Raw genomic sequence first — 20,477 nt, 5'->3', positions numbered from 1 at the left:
CAGTTATTATTAAATTATTTTTATAAAAAGTGAGAAAAATACCAAGTCCAGTGGCTTTCAATCAGGGGTGTGTATGAGTGTCACCTGTGGAGCCTTTGATCCATCCCAGACCCGGAATGCTCAGAGGTGGGGGCCAGAGACAGAGACTGTATTTTGTTTAAGTTCTGCAGGTAATTCTCATGCCCCTCAGTGGTTGAGAACCATAATCAGGCCCAGCCATCTCATTTTAAAGGTGAGCAAACTGAGGCCTGAAGGGCTTGCACACGATAGTCTATCTCCCTGATTTTCCAAAATCCTGGCTAGCTTTCCACAGCACTGCTGTGTGTGCAGCACCTCAGCCAGGCAGGGGTAGACCGGGATTGGGCTCAACACCCAGAAAAAGGGCCACAGTGGCGTTCAAGACTCTCACTGCAGGTAACCAGAAATTCGATCACCATTTTTTGTGTCGGTTGTCAGTAGAGAGCATTTGTTTTACATGGTTCATCATTATGCAAAAAATACCTAAAAACTCTTATTAATCTTTGTGTAAGCAGTTGAACTTCTAAACTGAAGAAAATGAAGTGCTTTTTCATTCTTTTAGCGAGCGTTCCTCCGAACAGACCAACTCCTTCGGACATGGCTATTGTCATGTATACCAGTGGTTCTACCGGTCGCCCCAAGGGAGTGATGATGCACCATAGCAATTTGATAGCTGGAATGACAGGCCAGTGTGAGAGGATTCCTGGGCTGGGGTAAGAGAGACTCATTCCATGTTCTTCTTTGCGATGAGAGCTCCTGTTCGACATCGTCTAAACTCCATCTGTGTAGAAACGAGAATGCTATTGATGTTTCTACTTAACCATGCCTTTTTCCTGATGGCTGACATGTTTCTCTTATTTCATTTTAGACCAAAGGACACTTACATTGGCTACTTGCCTTTGGCTCATGTGCTAGAACTGACAGCAGAGATATCTTGCTTTACCTACGGCTGTAGGATTGGCTATTCTTCTCCACTTACACTCTCTGACCAGGTGACAAGCCTTTTACTCTTTCCGCGCCATCCTATTAAGTTGCGCTGTTTGGCTGAGAACGTATTACTGCCAATGTGAGACACTTCAGTTCACTGGCAGCTTTCTCCTCGACTTCAAAAATAGCCCCTGTGGGCAAATATGTAGCTGTAAAAAAGAGTTATGGATTTGTTAGCGTTGCTTCATCTACATCTTCTTACATGATTTTGAAGCTTACAGTTACTTTCATTTTGTTTTATGAGATTTTGACTCTGGATAGCTTGGGTAGAGAAGATAAATGCACCGAGTCTTTTGAATACATTACCCATAAACAGGGATAGGTTTTCTGGGAGGAGATGTGGTGGTAGGATCGTGGCCCAGTTTTGCTCTCAGTTTTCTCTAACACTGTGCTGTCCACAACAGCACGCTGAAGTAGAGATAATTCCAATGATATGAGAAAAATCTCATTTCTCAGTTGCTTCAGCCACATTTCTTTTTGTTTTCTATTTTTTTTTTAATTTTTAAATTTACATCCAAGTTAGTTAGCATATAGTGCAATAATGATTTCAGGAGTAGATTCCAGTGATTCATCCCCTATGTATAACAACCAAGGCTCATCCCAATGAGTATCGTCCTTAATGCCCCTTAGCCATTTAGCCCATCCCCCCCACCACAACCCCTCCAGCAACCCTCAGTTTGTTCTCTGTATTTAAGAGTCTCTTATGTTTTGTCCCCCTCCCCTCCAGCCATATTTCAAGTTCTCAGCAGCTAAGTGTCACTAGTGGGTACCAGTTTGGACAGCACAGGTACCAGACCTTTCCATCATCATGGAAAGTTCTGTTGCGTATCCAAAGGCAGCCCTCAGCTTTGCGCCTGGAGTCCAACTGGGTTCTCCCTTCTCCTTTGTTCACAGTAGGAAGCCCAACAATGGCTAGAGCTAACTCACGTATTTTACGTGCATTTGAAATTACACAGCTAATACCTACTGTCCAGAGTTGTTTAATTTCTTCTTTGGATCTGTTGCTATAGAAAAATGTCAACCAGAGGTTGAGGCAAAAAAGAGTTTCCGAGTATAGATAGGAATGACTTGGTTTTAGGGAGAGGTTAGGTAGGTTGTGTGATATTAAGGCAGAAAAGTTAAATGGATGTCTTTGGATTTGAGATTCCAACCATCTTTTTTTTTTTTTTCCAACCATCTTTTTAAAAAAATTGTTTTTGGATGTATAACTTAAAGGACATGAATCTTAAGTACACTGCTTGATTGCATTTAATGTACACACATAGACCCCTGTAACCATCCATATCTAGATCAAGATAAAAAAGAACATTCCTGGAACTCCATAACGTCCTTGTGTCCTTTCTGAATGATGACCACCTCCCTGCAACTTCCCAGGATAATCCAACCACCTCTTGAAGTGGCTTTATCATGAGAAAAATGTTCTGTGTTCTAGACAACTACCTACTTGGTACTTTAGGGAACACAACCTCTTTGTAAGATGGAGAGCTGCCGTATGAACTACTCAGCTGAAAGTTCACATTTAAAATCTGCTAGAAAAGTAATGGAGAAAAGACGTGATCAAGTAAAGTAATAAACGAGACTTGATGTAGTCAAGTTAAAATTGATCTATGAATAAGACTGGGGCTTGAACTGTAAAAAAAAATTTTTAGAAAACTCTGTAATGTTAAAAGAAAAAAAATCCACAACGATTATGTTTTTGATGCACTGTAGTGGGCTTTTCTTGTATTTAGAAATGTTTCAAAATGTGAAACACCTTTCAATAAGCTTTGAGTATGATTCCCCCCCACCTTAGGGAAGTTCAGAAGTCAGGGACTAGCAACCCTAGCTTTCACTGCCTTTCTGGAAATAATAGCCTCAGTGTAGGGAAGGGGGGGCAGTTGGAGTGAATGCCCCACCTGTCTTTTTCACGAACTTCCTAATAAAAAGTCTCAATCTTCCTAGGAATCAAAAACCCAGGAATCTCCCTCAGATAGGAAATCAGAAACAGGTGGGACATTAGAGGTGCCACATTTGAAGCCAACAGATAAGCGTGATGCTGTCCTGAGATTATTGCGATCATAAGAAGAGAACTGATACCATTACATAGAGTCATAAAGAAAGTGAAGAAGGGCTCCTTGTGGCTAGTGCTACCCTGGAACAGCTCTTTAAAGCGACAACTGGTCAGCACTACATGGAGGGCAGCTTGGACTTGCAGGACATGAGAGCCCATCTTTCTCTCTACAGAGCTGCCCTCCCATGTGTCATATGCATGTGCGGGTGTTGGTTTCCACTTGCAAATGTGCACACACTCGCACGTACATAAAACAACAAGCAGTTATTTTGTTTCCTTTATCCATCTTAAAGAAAAGCAGGATAAAAGCAATTTGGTTCTATTGGCAGAAAGTTCTCTATGATGAAGCCGGTGGTCCTGGCATATCACACTGTCCCTTAAGAGCTGGTTTACTTCCCGCCTGTGTCAGCGTGACTAATAGACACATCATACATCTAAACTTACAGACTAATGAACTGCATTATAGCTGGTTCTTTCTTCCTTTCATCTTCCTTTTTCAGTGGGCTGCTTTATCAGTTTTTCTACCTGTTGCTCTGATATTTGAAATCCCAAATAGTATTTATGTGTGTAAGCAATGAAAGAAAACAAAAGAAAGGAGAAATATATACATACTTAGATATATATGTGCATATCCCCACATGGTCACTGGCAGGGTCTTCAATATTCTGTCAACCACAATGTTACCGAATTAGTGTTTTTCCATCATGTTCATCAACGGCAGTGACTTCAAGAGGTGGCTTTGCCATTTGGCTAATCAAAGAAAGTTAAAATATTTTCCATTTTCTTTTAGTGTTCAGTGTACCTTAGCTGAGGTTTTGTATTCTCTCTCTTTTTTTAATGGATGATCTGTGCTGTGCTTGATACATGCGAGATAAGAATGCGCACTTTACCCAAATATCCCACTCTCCTTTATTATAAGTCAGAGCTTCTCCTCTAAGGAAAGCCGAAATGTACTAGAAGAAATCATCTCCAGGCTAAAGCACTAAAGCCACTTCCACTTTAGACATTTGCAAGTTATGAGAGTTGTAACCAATAACTCAATGGGGCCATAGAAGATCAGATTCCATTGTGTAAATTTCTGTCACTGTCAGTACTTGAATTATCACACGTTTTTGCTGAGGCTGGCTCTCCTGATCCTATTTGCTTTTTCTTTCATGTAGTCCAGCAAAATTAAAAAGGGAAGCAAAGGAGACTGTACTGTGCTGAAGCCGACACTCATGGCGGCCGTTCCGGTGAGTACAGAATATAAATGTCCTTTATTGCTTGCACTTGGACTTTTTAAAAGGTGATGCTCTCAGGGTTTTGCATACAGTTTTAAACAACTTCACTCAATTGAGATTGTGGCAAGTGTGTTCATTAAAATCTGAGATCAGCATTGGCAAACTTCTGACACGTATGCCTGTTAGTGTTGCTGATCCTGGAAAATTAGTGATGAACATGACCTAGTTCAGATTACCTAGCGTGAGAAGTGGCCATAATATTTCAAAGGTAGAAGATATTCTAGATCTCATTTTTGTTTAATCACAAATTGTATTTTATTTTTATTTTGAACTTTTTAAAAGTTTATTTTGAGAGAGAGAGACAGAGTGTGCACACGCGATGCGCACATGAGCGGAGGAAGGGCAGAGGGGGGAGAGAGAATCGCAAGCAGGCTCCACACTGACAGCGTGGACCCTGATGCAGGGCTTGAACTCATGGACTGCGAGATCATGACCTGGGCCTAAGTTGGATGCTTAACTGACTGAGCCACGTAGGCGCCCCTAATCACAAATTTCAAACAAATAAGGAAGCGTAGGTCATCCCAGAGAACTGAAGCAGCATATCCAAAGTTATGGAACTGAGCCTCAAATCCAAGCCTCCTGACCCTAATCATGACTAGGAAAACCGGCACTTGAGAGATCTTCCAAAGAAAAAAGCTTAGTTCCAGACGTTTAAAATCCTTATGTGAAATACTGCCTTACATCAAAATAAGATGTTACAGCGTTTTTGGCCTTGTAATGATAAACATTTCACACAGTGTTTCAAATGTGCATAATCAGATATGTTCTAGCACTTTTAGGCTTAGAAACTCCAGCGGGACTGTATACCGTGACTGCTTGTATTGCGATCAGATTTTAAGTCTCATCCCAGTATCTCTCCCAGAATTATTTTTGTACATGGAAAATTGGAGATGAGATAATGAAGTGTTCAGCCACTTTGTTTTTTAAGCTTCTTATTACAAAATTATTAAATAACGAAAGAATTAAAAGAGGGCAGAGTAGCCTTTGCCTTTTTATTTAGAGGTGCTGAAGAATTCGGCAAGTTTGGAAACTGAAAGAAGCTTCTGATTAAAACATAATAAAGTGATGCTAATGATAGGTACTACAGTACTTGCTGTTTTCAGGACCTGTCCCTAAGGGCTTTAGATGGATTATCTCACTTAATCCTCCCTAAGACTCTCCTAGGTGGATCCTATTTTTCTGGTTTTATAAAGAAAAAAAAAAAGTTTTCCCAAAGTCACAGAGCCCGAACTCTACCAGTCTGATACCAGACTTTTCTTAACTACTATGCCTGTCTGTTTAGGATTGTGATTATGTTTGGTGTTTTGGGAAATAATATTTTGGGTTTATTACTCAAAGTACAGGAGTCCCTAGTAAACCCTATCAGAGAACATAAGGAAGGAAAAAGACCAAGGACTGTAGGAAGCAATGTCTGAATTTAGGCCTGAAGGATAAGCAGGAGTTTGTGGATATGCTGTGTATCTTCTAATTGCCCATGGTCCATTCTTCTTTACTTTGTGCCTTGGAAGGCTAACTTCTGTGGATGAATCACCAGGGCTTGCTTGTCTTTTGTTGGGTTCAGCCAATTACTGGCGCTCAGGAGAGATCACAGGGCAGGGAGAGAGGAGGGGTTTTGCATATTTACTGCCTTTGCTCCTTCCCTGTTGGGCTGCGATTTGGGGCTGTTGTCAAGCGTCCATTGAACAATCTCTTTCCCATTGGCTGTAACCAGGTCTTGCCCGTGGCTACAGTCTTCACCGGGTTCCAATAATACATCTCTCCTCTTGGTTCTTTAGGCCTGAGGATAGTAAACAGACTCTCATGTTGCTGGTCCATGGGTGTTTCACTGAACTTTGTTGGTTCCCTTAACTCCTCCCCCTCCTGTATAAATAGGCCTTAAAAAAATCTTTTTTTTACTGAAAATCGATAGATTCTATTATCTGAGTTTGTTTCTTTCCTGGATCAGAATGAAAGATCCATTTAGTATTGTACAGTCACATATTCACAAGCTGAGAATTTAGAATACATCACTGCTTCTTGTAAGCACTGACTCAGTTGAACATTATGTAACATTAGGTTGAAGTGAAGGGTGACTTATTGTGCTAATAATAAATCCTGCCAATTTGTTACGACTATCATTTGTGTTCCTTACTCATAGAGGCCTTCCAGTGCCCATGACTCTTATCTATTGGAAAGAGCAGTGGAGGTAGTTCTGTCACATTTGTCTCACTCCTGTAGGCTTTTTTCCTCCACCTGACATCCTATTCACTTTCTTAAGTGGGATAGTTACAGGATATTAAAGTCCTGTAGGGAACTTGTGGAATTTCTCAATCACAGATCTAGACAAATATGTCAGTTAACACAATGATTCCATCTGTGGAAATGGACAGGACAACATTGTGCCATCCTTGAATGCCATTGCAGCCTCCCTCCACCCCCATGAGCTTTATTGGGATATAATTGACACATACTATCGTGTCAATTAAGGTATACAGTGTACAGTGATTTGACATACGTATGTATTGTGAAAAGATTACTATAATAACGTTAACGCACCCATCGTCTCACAAAGTTACCATGTGTATGTGTGTGATGAGAACATTTAAGATCTACTCTTTTAGCAACTTTCGAGCATATAATACAGTCTTGTTAACTATACTCCCTGTGCTATGCTGTACATTACATCCCCAGGACTTGCTCATCTTCTGCCTGTAAGTTTGTATCCTTGGACCAACATCTCCCTATTTGCCCCACCCGCTAGCTTCTGGCAGCCACCAGTCTACTCTCTGTTGCTGAGGTTGGCCGGTTTAGAGTCCACATAGAAGTGAGACCATATAGTATCTGTCTTTTCCTTTCTGACTACTTTCCCATAGCATAAGGCAAGAGATGTTTTTGCTGTCCTTATTTGTGAATGGCTCTGTTATGATATCGAAAGAGCCATTCATAAAACTATTCATGGTAGCACAACTGAATTTCCACTAATTGCCACTTTAACTATTTAAAACTAGGTGTTTATAAATAGATGTGCTTTATGCAATAATTCTTATTAATTTGTGCTTACTCATTTCAAGAAAACATCATTTAGTGATAGTCTGGGCTTTTTTGCTGGTTTGTTTCAGGGTTCTTTGTTGTTGTTGTTTCGTGTATTACCTTGGGAGTCACTGTATCTCGAACCTAGTCCTCCTTGAATTTTCCAAGGAGCCATGAGCAAGAATCCTGTTCGTTTTTGTAATCCTAGCTTCTACTGAAAGGGAGTAGAAATGCCTAAATTACAGGGACATAAGAATTTTAAGGAACTCTAGAAAATTCTGTAAGACAACTCTTAAGAAACTCTGTAAATCTCTCTGCCATGCTATAAGAGTCACAAGGTAGTAGCGAGAAAAACATCAGAATTAGATTCAACATAGTTGGGTGTTTTTCGGTGCTATTGGAAAATAAGTGAATATATTTGAAAAAAAGAATTAAAAATGATACTTATATGGGAGGTGAATGAATTATTTACACTCTAGTAGACATTTTTTAAAATTTTTAGATAAACTTAGTGTATAGAACCGGAAAATCCCTATACGTGACCCTAGTCTTTTTGAAATCGTGAACAAGTAAAGTCAGTGAAATTAATTATATAATAAAGTAAATATATCCATTATACTAAAAACTTTGACCTAAGAGGTCAGAAACAAGGTATCTTCAACTAAAGACCATCTCCGTGTTGGTGTAATTCTTTTCAGATTATTGAATATTTTGCTTGCCTTTTAGGAAATCATGGACAGAATTTATAAGAATGTTATGAGCAAAGTCCAAGAGATGAATTATATTCAGAAAACACTGTTCAAGATAGGGTATGATTACAAGTTGGAACAGATCAAAAAGGGATACGATGCACCACTTTGCAATATGTAAGTACATTTCATAGACTCTGTAGTGTGAGCCTGGAGATATCGTGTGTTTACATCTGGAAGATGAAGAAGTAAATGGCAAGCTAATTTACTTTGGGCATCACCACCATCATCATAAGGTTGCATTTCCCTTTTATTCACTTCTAACCCTCATTGCTTCCATAGCAAACATGGACAGAGGACTCTGAGCTCTGATCTTGGCAGTTGAACAGATTTTAATAATTGAGTAAATGTTTAAGACGTTATTGCAGAATTTGGTCTTATGAAGAAAAACTAGATTAGACTTTGGAATCAAAATGTGTGAGTTTACAAAGGGTCAGTTCTGACAAAAGGTGATACTCAAGATTTTAATCTGCAGGAAGGTTTCTGATTTATTGTATTCATAAAACAGTGTAATAAAGATATGAACATAACAGCTATTTTGGTTAGTGTTTGTTTTTGAGAGAGAGAGAGAGAGAAAGAGAGAGAGCAGGGGAGGGGCATAGAGAGGGAGACAGGATCCGCAGCAGGCTTCAGGCTCTGAGCTCTCAGCACACAGCCCAGTGAGAGGCTTGAACCCACACACACTGTGAGATCATGACCTGAGCCAAAATTGAGAGTCTGACACTTAACTGACTGAGCCATCCAGGTGCCCCTTATTTTTAATTTTTTTAAATGTTTATTTTATTTTTGAGAGAGAGAGACATAGCACGAGTGGGGGAGGGTCAGAGAGCGAGGGAGACACAGGATCCAAAGCAGGCTCTAGGCTCCGAGCTGTCAGCACAGAGCCCAATGTGGGGCTCGAACCCACAAACCATGAGATCATGACCTGAGCAGAACTTGGACACTCAATCGACCGAGCCATCCAGGCACCCTGAGCATAACAGCTATTTTAAATGTTGTGCTGGAGGGTGGAGATAGGGAAACATTTTTCATTAAAAGGGAGATAAGGTCAATAACTAAATGTTCTAAAGACAATTGTAATTTTTGTTTCCTTTGACATCATCATTTTCTTTCATTTGCTGTATGTGAGAGCAGTTTCCCAACACTGCCTCTTTTTTTTTTTTAATTTTTAAGAGTCTTTCTGGCATTTTAAAAATGGAAGTATAGCTGACGCACAGTGTTCCCTTAGTTTCAGGTGGACAACATAGTGATCTGACCACTCTGTACATTATGCTGTGCTCGCTACAAGTATAGCTACCATCTGTCATTTTCTGGCATTTTTTTTTCAAGGTGTTATTAGTCGTTGCTTTGTGAACCTCTCATTAATTACCACCATAGTTCTGAAATGTAGGTGTCCAACCAAAGTCAAGAAATAGTTCCCAGAGCTTATACAGTAGGATGTGACCAAGCATAATGTATGCATGTATTCAAATTATTGCCCCTTGTGCTTTTCTCAAGGTTACTGTTTAAAAAGGTGAAGGCTTTGCTGGGAGGGAATGTCCGCATGATGCTGTCTGGTGGAGCCCCGCTGTCTCCTCAGACACACCGATTCATGAATGTCTGCTTCTGCTGCCCTGTGGGTCAGGGTTACGGACTGACAGAATCATGTGGTGCCGGCACAGTTACTGAAGGTAAGTAGTGGTAACATGGCAAATAATTCTGTTTGTTGCCACTAATGTTTATACCCCTTAAGTAATAACAGATTCAGTGTAATCCTGAACAGGTTTAGTTCTAGAAACTTCCAGTTGAACTATCATGTGTGCCCTTTATGTTTAAGCCTTGTCTGTATTTATGCCATCTTGTCAGTCCTCAAAATTCTGTCACCCTGGTCCTTTAGTCTCTTCTGTCTAAATGCTTGTTTCCTCGGAGAACTGCACTCTTGGAAGAAAGCATCACTTTTATGCTCCCTCTTGAATGTATATTCCTGCCATGACTTCTTGTTTGTTTTCTGTTCTTTTCAAAACCCGATAGCCGTGTCAACTTTGGCACTATGGAAATTTCAAACCACATAATTCTTTATTGGTGGGGCTCTCTTGTGCATTATAGGATGTTTATCAGCCAGGTAGGTATCAGGAGTAACTCACTTCTCCCAGCTGTGGCAATGGAACATAAATCGAAACATTACCAAATACCCACTGAGGGGTGAAATCATCTTGGGTTGGGAAACACTGGGGTAGGTAATACTTTTTGGATCATCCCACTTTCACTTTATATTCATGTGCCCAAAATCAACGCCATCATCCCAGACCTTCTGTCCACCTGGCAGATGGTTGGTGACTGTGGTATTACCATCCTTAAAACCATTCACAGCATTAGCTTTGAAGTCTTCTAATTGTTTATTTTTTAAAACTTTAACTTCAATTGGATCTTCCCATTTGTTCATTGGACTGCTCCCTCCCCTGCACGCCACCTTTCGTACCTGGCCTCTTAGTGCCTCACACTCCTCTGAGGTAACAGCCTTTCGGCGGCCATTCCTGCCTCTATTGTATCACTTGTGATTGATCCTGTATATTTCTGTTGGGCATCTCCACCTCAAACACTCACTGCTTCAGCCCTGGTGGACCTAGCTTCCAGACATCTTTAATCTGTTGCCGTTGTCCCCATCCATCATTATTTTCCATTATTTCACACACACACACACACACACACACACACACACACACACACCCTGGCTCTGCTCTCCTCTCTTTCTCTTACGGGCATTCTTGCTCTCACCTCTCTGTATTTTCTGTTCCCTTGTCTTGGAATGCCCTTTTTGCTAACTGGACACAGCCACCTTTTAATGCCCAACTCTTCAATTAAGTCTTTGCCAGTGATTTCATTTCACATTGATCTTTCAAGTCCCTGAGGTACCGTTGTGTGCACTTCCAGTACCATGAAATTGAGTATTTAAATGTGCTCTGAGTTTCTTCATGCGCATTTTGTCCCAGGTAGTTTGTTTGTAAGCTCATTGAGGGCATAGTCTCCTTATCTTTTACGTGTTTCCTCCTTTCAGTGTTTAATATAATGCTAGGTACATTATAGGGTATCTATAAATACTTGATTATTGATAGCAGTACTTACAAATTACAAAAGGAGAATATCGTCATCATCCTGTTTGGTAATAGCAGTTAACATTTATTGAAAACTGAGTTTGTGCCAAGAAGTGTTAAGCACCATCCACGCATCATCTCATTGAATCCCTACAGCATATCTCTATAAGAAGTAGGTTTTCTTACTCTCCTCCTTTAATAGATGGGGAGATGGAGGCCCAGTGGGGTTAAGTAATTTGTCCAAGTTACACAGTCAATCAGTGAGTGGCAGAAAAGGAATTCCAATCCAAATCTGTCCTCCTGGAATCTTAGGTAGATAATGGTAGGGGCAGCTTTCCTCCTTTCACAGAGGTTTTTGTACTTATTATCTGAAATAGAGCCCGTGAGAAGCGAAAGTGATGTAACAACATTGGTACTGATTGCACTGTTGAAATAGAGTTGAAATACTGAAGCATGGTCACACGTTGCGCTGCACTCACAGTGGCCTTTTATCATCTGTGAGACTCTGGTTCTAACTCCAATATCCCTGGTCTCCCATGGGCACGAGTCTGAAGTGTGGTATGCTAATATATTTGTTGCATTTTCCTCCTAGTTACTGACTATACTACGGGCAGAGTTGGAGCCCCTCTTATTTGCTGTGAAATTAAGCTAAAAGACTGGCAGGAAGGTAAGAGTTTTATGACCAGCTCTACTGGTTCTAGATACGCTGAAAACCACCATGAGCCCCAAGACACCCAGTCTTTAAAGTGTTAGGTCGTCTGTGATAGCAAGGGACTCTTTGCTGTTGCTGGTTCCCGGTGCTTTCTTTTCCTCAGTAAAGAGGGTCCCAAGAGGAAAAGAAAAACCTCTGGAATTTAGGCATGATGATTCTGAACTTGAGAATACTTGATAGTAAAGAGGAAGAACAATCTTAGTGGGGCATTCCCTAGGTCTGGAGAAGGATGTATATCCGATCTTTGGAAGCTTGACTTTGCTAGCGAGGACATTTGGGCCAGGAAATGAAACCCCAGATTTTTAAGGGATTGAGGGACTGACTAATCACACATGCATGCTCCAACCTCTTAGCTCTTGACCCCCGCAAACATTTTCACAGATGAGACTCAGTTCTCAGGCCATTTGTATGATTTTATCTTTATATTTAATTGCAAAGGGAGGGCTGCACTTTATAGACATTGGTGATAATCCTTTCTATAAAGCAGCTGGAGGCAGAAGTAAACCAGTCTTCCTGGTAAAACTGAAAACTACTAAATGTGTTGCATTAACTGCAAAATAATGAACAGCCTGGCCTTGCCAGATAAAGGAAAAGTAATTAAAAAGCTTAAGAATTTAGGGGTGCCTGGGTGGCTCAGTTGGTTAAGTGTCCAACTCTTGATCTCAGGTCAGGTCATGATCTCACGGTTCATGAGTTTGAGCCCCACATGGGGCTCTGTGCTGACAGTGTGGAGCCTGCTTGGAATTCTCTCTCCCTCTGTCTCTGCCCCTCCCCCACATGTGCTCTTTCTCTCTCTCTCTGTCTCTCAAAATAAATAAATAAACTTAAAAAAATTTTTTTTTAAAAACTTAAGATCTTAAAAGGGAATATTCATTATTGAATGGAGCCATAGGCTGAAAATTTAAAGGACCAGTTAGTTACCTTCTAGGACAATTCTCTTAGGTTGTTCAAACCCAAGACCGTGAATGGGCTGTATCTGACATAAACTTGGAGTTCCTAAGTGTTTCTCCTCTATGACTTTCTGCCTATGTGCATTATTGTCAGTGCTCAAAGAGCAAATGACTATTTCTTTTTATTTTATTTTATTTATTTTATTATTTTTTTTAATTTTTTTTTTTAAAGTTTATTTATTTTTTTTTGGGGGGCGCCTGGGTGGCGCAGTCGGTTAAGCGTCCGACTTCAGCCAGGTCACGATCTCGCAGTCCGTGAGTTCGAGCCCCGCGTCAGGCTCTGGGCTGACGGCTCGGAGCCTGGAGCCTGTTTCCGATTCTGTGTCTCCCTCTCTCTCTGCCCCTCTCTCGTTCATGCTCTGTCTCTCTCTGTCCCAAAAATAAATAAAAAACGTTGAAAAAAAATTAAAAAAAAAATAATAAAGTTTATTTATTTTTGAGACAGAGAGAGACAGAGCCTGAACAGGGGAGGGGCAGAGAGAGAGGGAGACACAGAATCTGAAACAGGCTCCAGGCTCTGAGCTGTCAGCACAGAGCCTGACACGGGGCTCGAACTCACGGACCGTGAGATCATGACCTGAGCCAAAGTCGGACGCTTAACCGACCGAGCTACCCAGGCGCCCCTTTATTTTATTTTTAAATGTTTATTTTACTTTTGAGAGAGAGAGAGAATGTGAGCGTGGGAGAGGCAGAGAGTGGGGGACAGAGGATCCAAAGTGAGCTCTGTGCTGAGAGCAGACAGCCTGATGTGGGGCTAGAACCCACAAACTATGAGATCATAACCTGAGCTGAAGTCAGACACTTAACTGACTAGCCACCCAGGTGCCCTACAACTACTTCTTTTTACAAACCACATTTAAAATCCAGTTGCATTCCCAAGATCTTTACATCCTGGGACTAAGTCCTCCTTCTGTCTCCCATGGCAATGCTGTTCCGATTTTAGGATGAAAATATGAAGACATCATAGACAATATGTGTCTGGGTGTGTTGAGCCTCAGCAGCACAACTGTTTCATTAGATGGGTTATTTATTAGGCAGTGAAATTAGAGAAAGCAGGTATATCGTACAACTTGGTAAGGCAAATTTTGCCCCTAATTTTTATTTTCTGATTTTCTGTTATTGTACTTCAGTATCTATCAGTTTTGGGGAGTGGGGCCATTTTTGCATATGTCTTTGGAGTTTTCCTTGCCATGAGGGAAACTTTGTTTTATATAATAGGAATGATCTTAATATTTTATATGCAATGGATTTCATATTTAAATATTGAATAGTTTAAAATTTTTAAGAGCAGCTAACAGCTGAAAGGACTCTGCTTGAATCCTTTTTAAACTTAAAAGCTAGGGGCGCCTGGGTGGCTCAGTCGGTTAAGCGTCCGACTTCGACTCAGGTCATGATCTCGCGGTCCGTGAGTTCGAGCCCTGCGTCGGGCTCTGTGCTGACGGCTCGGAGCCTGGAGCCTGTTTCGGATTCTGCGTCTCCCTCTCTCTCTGACCCTCCCCCGTTCATGCTCTGTCTCTCTCTGTCTCAAAAATAATAAATAAACTTTAAAAATAAATAAATAAACTTAAAAGCTAGGGGCACCTGGGTGGCTCAGCCAGTTAAGCGTCCGACTTCTGCTCAGGTCATATCTTGCAGTTCGTGAGTTCGAGCCCTGCATTGGGTGCTGTGCTGACAGCTCAGAGCCTGGAGCCTGCTTCAGATTCTGTGTCTCCCTCTCTCTCTGCCTCTCCTCCTCTAGCACTCTCTCTCAAAAATAAATAAACATTACAAAATTAAACATAAAACCTAATCAATATCTCAGTTTATGAATTCAGATTTTTGTATATTTCCCTTAAATTAAGCTTTATTCAATATTAAATAGGTAATGAGTAGTGGTAAAATATTTTAGAGCTCTTGTCAGTCATTTCAGTGTTTTAAAGTTGTGACTGGGTGGGGTGCCTGGGTAGCTCAGTCAGTTAAGCATCTGACTTTGGCTCAGGTCATGATCTTGCAGTTCGTGGGTTCAAGCCCTGCACTGGGCTCTCTGCTGACAGCTTGGAGCCTGGGGCGTGCTTCAGATTCTGTGACTCCCTCTCTCTATGCCCCTCCCCTGCTCATGCTCGGTCTCTCACTCAAAAATAAATTAAAAAATTTTTTAAAAAGTCTAAAGTCGTGACTGGCCATAGGCCAAAGTTAAGAAAATCCAGTTTCCTGCTGGTTTCCCATAGCTTCTCTTTCCCTCTCACTTCATGGTGTTGCCTTTGGTAGACACTCCCTACCTGCTCTCTTGTATTAAAACCTCCTTAATGTTTTATTATTTTTTTTTTTTATTTTTCAGAGAAAGAGAGCACAAGAGAGGGAAGGGCAGAGAGGGAGATGAGATCCAAAACGGATTCAGTGCTGACAGCAGAGATCCCAATGCAGGGCTCAAACTCACAAACTGTGAGATCATGACCTAAGCCAAAATCAGATGCTTAACCAGCTGAGCCACCCAGGCGCCCCTGTATTAAAACCTCCTTAGAAAAAAATCTGAAATGCATTGATACCAGCATATTACTAATTTACTTAAAACAGCTTCAAGCGTTACCCTTCTTGGGGGTAATTTTTTCTTAACAAAGCTCTATGAACCCCAAGCTTCAGTGGCATTCTAAGTGTGAAATTTTGTCATTGGGAAGGTTTGGGATGGGTGGTGGTTGGTTATTATCATTGCGCCTTCCTCAGTACCCCCCAAATTACAGTTACCCATTATCCTCAGGTCAATGTGAATACATGGAAACTAATGTTCTCCCAAGGAGTAACAAAATTTGATCTGCAGAAAAATATTAGCACAGGAGTGTTAAGAATGAATGCAAGTACATTTTGTTTTAGAACAATAACTAATTTAATGGCTTCCAGGCGGCTACACAATTCATGACAAGCCAAACCCCAGAGGGGAAATTGTAATTGGTGGACAGAATATCTCCATGGGGTATTTTAAAAATGAAGAGAAAACGGCAGAGGATTACTCTGTGGATGAAAATGGCCAAAGGTGGTTTTGTACTGGAGATATTGGAGAATTTCACCCTGATGGATGTTTACAGATTATAGGTCAGTATATTCTCACCATTTTCCTTCCTATCCAAGAGGCAGTGTGGACACATTATTTTCCCTAGTGGCTATCTATACATATGGCTCCAGCTATCCTGGAACCTTAGAAAATCATAAATCCTCAACAATAATCTGTTCTTCTGAGAATGTCAGTTGGTTTGGCACTGCCCTCACTAAGCCTAGTGAAATAGACTTTTAGCTCCAAAATAGCCCTTCTGTTATTCCTTTAATCAGGCAAAAGATAAAATAAAAATTTGACTAGCCAGCTGGGAAGGACCACTCTGTAGAGTCCCATTCAGGTCCTTTTTAAGCCATAAAATTTCCTCAGTCATATCTCTAGCGGTCGGTCCATTTAAATCTGTCTCTGGACCTGTACCTGACCTGAATGTAGTTAAAGATTTCTTGGGAAAATTGGTTCTTCATCCTGAAGTTTGATCTACTGGGGAAATCCCCGGTAAACATGATTTAATCTAGAACCAATCCCCTCTACTTTTTTTTTCTTGATCCTTAATTGCATTGGTATCAAAGGTGGGTTTCTGTCGGCATGTAGAGTGGGTTCCCAGGCTATGGGTAAGCAAGTCAGAATTCATATGGAGTTGTAAGGCCACTGATGATTATTCAAGCTGTGCCATCCTGTGCCAGCACATTCTTTCTTAGAGCACTGTCATTTTAATAAGGTAATGTCAAATAAGGAAAATGGGGAATTAACATTTATTAACCATGTTCTGTATGCCAGACATTGTCCTATATTCTTATATGAGGTAGGTGTCAGTATCTCTGATAAAATTGAGGGTTGGTGGGGTCAACTGACCTGCCCAGGATCATGTAGCTTGTGATGGGCAGAGCTGTCATTCAAATCTAATGCTGTAAGACCCTCTCCCTTCCATTAACTTTATCATAGTATTTAAGATTATAATAAAATACTGAGCATTTTAGCTAGTACTTCTTCAGCTAGGTGTTTTCCTTGTAATGGATGTGCATGAACAAGCATTATTCTATAACAGAATTTTAGAAGAAGTATCTGTGTAAATAAAGATTAAGGCAATGAGATTGAGGGAAAATCAGAATTGTGCGGATCTTAATAAAATGGACCGGATAATTTACCATTCGTTCTTCATGACTTCTAGATCGGAAGAAAGATCTGGTGAAGTTACAAGCAGGAGAATATGTATCCCTTGGGAAAGTTGAAGCTGCATTGAAGAACTGTCCACTAATAGACAACATCTGTGCTTTTGCCAAAAGGTAATTTTAAAGGCTGCATTTGTGTCTCCTATACTTCCAGAAAAAGGATGATTGGAAAAAAAAATTGTGATTACGTATAATCATAAGGGAAACATCAAATTTTCATCAGCAATGGGGAATGTTACGCATTTCTGAAAGTTCAACAGTTTGAAGATCATTTGAGATGATTGAGACGTTTTAACTAATTATTGGACACCTTCTGTGTCTTGCTAAGTACTTAGCTATGCCACAGCACTTACTTCATTCAACATCCTTAACAGCTGAGACATAGCATAAGTAAATTTCCTAAGAAGTTAACACCGCTAGTCAAAGTTTTCTAAATCAGAAACCTAAGAGGTTAGATCCTTTTCTTTATACGTTAATATGGTTTATTTTTATGGGCTTTATTACACCCTTTAAGAAACGTAACTGTAAAAAACAAAATATAATGGTTATCATCTTAACCATTTCTAAGTGTATAGGTGACTAGTGTTAAGTATATTCACCTTGTTGTGCAGTCAATCTCTAGAGCTTTCTATCTTGCAGAACTGAAACTCTCTGTCCATTAAACAACTCCCCATTTTTCCTGGCTGTGGTCCCTGGCTCCCCACCATTCTCCTTTCTGTTTCTGTGAATTTGACTACTCTGGATACCTCATATAAATAGAATTGTACAGTATTTGTCTTTTTGTGACTGGCTTATTTCACTTAGCATAATGTCCTCAGGGTTGTATATTGTAGCATGTGTCAGAATCTCCTTCCTTTTTAAGGCTGAATAATGTTCCATTATGCAGGTAGACCATATTTTGTGTATCCATTCATCCACTGATGGACTTCAGTTGCTTCCACCCCTTGACTATTGTGAATAATATTGCTATGAACATGGTACACAAATATCTCTTCAAGATCCTACTTCCCATTCTTTTGGGTATCTACCCAGATGTGGGATCGCTGGATCATAGGGTAGCTCTATTTTTATGTTTTGAGGTCCCGCCGTACTGTCTTCCAGAGCAGCAGCACCATCTTTACCTTCTCACCAGCAATGCGCAAGTGTTCTAATTTCCCCGCCTCCTCACCAACACTTGTTTCTAGTTTTTTGATAGTCATCATAATGGGTGCGAGGGGATCTCTCCCTGCTATTGATCAGTGACATGGAGCATCTTTTCATACGCTTGATGGCCATTTACTTGTATGTCACCTCTGGAGAAATGTCAAGTCCTTTGCTCATTAAACATTTTTTCTCTCACTTTCAGTTATACAATACAGTGTTCTCCACTGTAGTCACCATGTTTTTACGTTAGATCCTCAGGCCCTGTTTACCTTATAGCTGAGAGTTCGTACCCTTTTATCAACCTGTCCCTCTTTCCCCTAACCCCTGGAAACCACTTTTCTACTTGGTTTTCAGGAGTTTGACTTCTTTTCCTGTTTTTAAGATTCCACAAATAAGTGATACCATGCAGTATTTGTCTTTCTCTGTCTGGTTTATCTCGCTTAGTATAATGCCCTCTGAGTTCATCCATGTCGTCACAAATGGCAGAAGTTTCTTCTTTCCCATGACTGAATGATATTTCCTTGTATATATATCCCACATCTGATGAGCACAGGTTGTTTCCATACCTTGCCTATTGTGACTAATGCTGCAGTGAACATGGGAATGCACGTCTCTCTTCAATATCTTGTTTTCATTTCCTTTGGATTTTTCTTTCTTTGTCCAGGCAATTGGATTGCTGGATCGTACAGTAATTCTCTTTTTAATTTTCTGAGGAATGTCTGTACTGTTTTCCACAGTGGCTGCACCAATTTACCTTCCCACCAGCAGTGCACATGGGGTCCCTTTTCTCCACATCTTCGCCAACACTTGTCATCTCTTGTCTTTTTGATGATAGCCAACCTTGCGGTTGTGAGGTGGTAACTCATTGTGGTTTTGATTTGCGTTTATTTCCCTGATGATGAGTGATGTTGAGCGTCTTTTTGTATGCCTGTTGGCCATTTGTATGTCTTTGGAAAAATGTCTATTTGGTTTCTCTGACCATTTTTTGATTTTTTTTTTTTTTTTGCTCTTGAGTTATAGGACTTCTTCACATATTTTGGATATTAACCCTTTATCAGATATATGTTTTCAAATATTTTCTCCCATTCTGTAGGTTGCCTTTTCATTTTGTTGATGGTTTCCTTTGCTGTGCAGAGCTTTTTAGTTTGATATAGTCCCGCATGTTCATGTTTGCTTTTGTTGCCTTTGTTTTTGGTGTCAAAACCAACAATACACATTGTTGAGACTGATGTCAAGGGAGCTTACCCCCTGTGTGTTCCTTTAGGAGTTTTATAGTTTCAGGTCTTTGCTCACTTTTTAATTGGGTTATTTCGGGGGGTTTGTTGTTGTTATTGAGTTATAGGAGTTCTTTCTATATTCTAGATATTAACCTCTTCTCAGATATATGGCTCACCAGTATCTTCTCCAATTCCATAAATTGACTTTTCACACTGTTGATTGTGTCCTTTGGTAACGTAGAAATTTTAAATTTTTGTTGTAGTCCCATTTATCAATTTTTTGTTGCCTATGCATTTGGTGTCATATCTAAAAAAGCATTGTCAAATTCAGTGTCATGAATCTTCTTCCCTGTGCTTTCTTCTAGATGTTTTATAATTTTAGCTCTTATGTGTTTAGGTCCTTGATCCATTTTGAGTTTATTTTCGTATGTGGTATGGGCTAAGGGCCCAACTTTATTCCTTTGCATATGGATATCCAATTCTCTCAACATCGTTTGTTGAAGAGACTGTCATTTCCCCACTGAGTGGTGATGGCACCCTTCTTGAAGATCATTTAACCATATATGCAAGGATTTATTCCTGGGCTCTCTGTTCTGTTCCATTGTTAAATGTCTGTCTTTATGCCAGGACTATGGGTTTTATTACTTCTTAATGAAGCTGTAACACATAAGAGAAATATGTATTTGGAATTATGTATACTGTTCCATTCAGTAACTTACAATTTTTCTCAATGTTTTAATTTCTATTTTGTGTTATTTTCTAATTTTTTAGTGATCAGTCGTATGTGATTAGTTTTGTGGTTCCTAATCAGAAAAGGTTGACACTTTTGGCACAACAGAAAGGAGTGGAAGGAACTTGGGTCGATATCTGCAATAACCCTGCCATGGAAGCTGAAATACTGAAAGAAATTAGAGAAGCTGCCAATGCCAGTAAGTAAGAAATCACTTGTCTGTTGAAGTCCCTGGATGTCATTTAATGATGTCTTGTGCATTAGTCTCTTTGAGACGTCTATTTCTTTGTTTTAATGATAAAATACAGGGCTTTAAAAACCTGCCTCTTGAAAAAAAATTGTATATACACATACATTATATATACAT

The 20,477-nt window shown here is 40.2% G+C and overlaps 1 protein-coding gene across 4 annotated transcripts in view; it reads left to right on the top strand.

Moving 5' to 3' along the window:
• The window catches only part of ACSL4 (acyl-CoA synthetase long chain family member 4), an 88,153-nt gene that overhangs the window by 49,651 nt on the left and 18,025 nt on the right, over positions 1-20,477 (top strand). For all 4 annotated transcript variants that reach the window (XM_058714110.1, XM_058714112.1, XM_058714113.1 and 1 more), the window contains 9 exons: positions 581-731; positions 887-1,010; positions 4,216-4,287; positions 8,071-8,210; positions 9,591-9,763; positions 11,757-11,831; positions 15,701-15,892; positions 17,020-17,134; positions 20,152-20,309. In XM_058714110.1, the coding sequence (XP_058570093.1) occupies positions 581-731; positions 887-1,010; positions 4,216-4,287; positions 8,071-8,210; positions 9,591-9,763; positions 11,757-11,831; positions 15,701-15,892; positions 17,020-17,134; positions 20,152-20,309 (1,200 nt within the window). The remainder of the gene's footprint in view (positions 1-580; positions 732-886; positions 1,011-4,215; positions 4,288-8,070; positions 8,211-9,590; positions 9,764-11,756; positions 11,832-15,700; positions 15,893-17,019; positions 17,135-20,151; positions 20,310-20,477) is intronic.

The sequence above is a fragment of the Neofelis nebulosa genome, chromosome X (genome assembly GCF_028018385.1).
Source record: "Neofelis nebulosa isolate mNeoNeb1 chromosome X, mNeoNeb1.pri, whole genome shotgun sequence".
NCBI classification, from domain to species: Eukaryota; Metazoa; Chordata; class Mammalia; order Carnivora; family Felidae; genus Neofelis; species Neofelis nebulosa.
The sequence above is the reverse complement of the archived record's forward strand: the minus strand, read 5'-3'. Positions and strand labels throughout refer to the sequence as shown.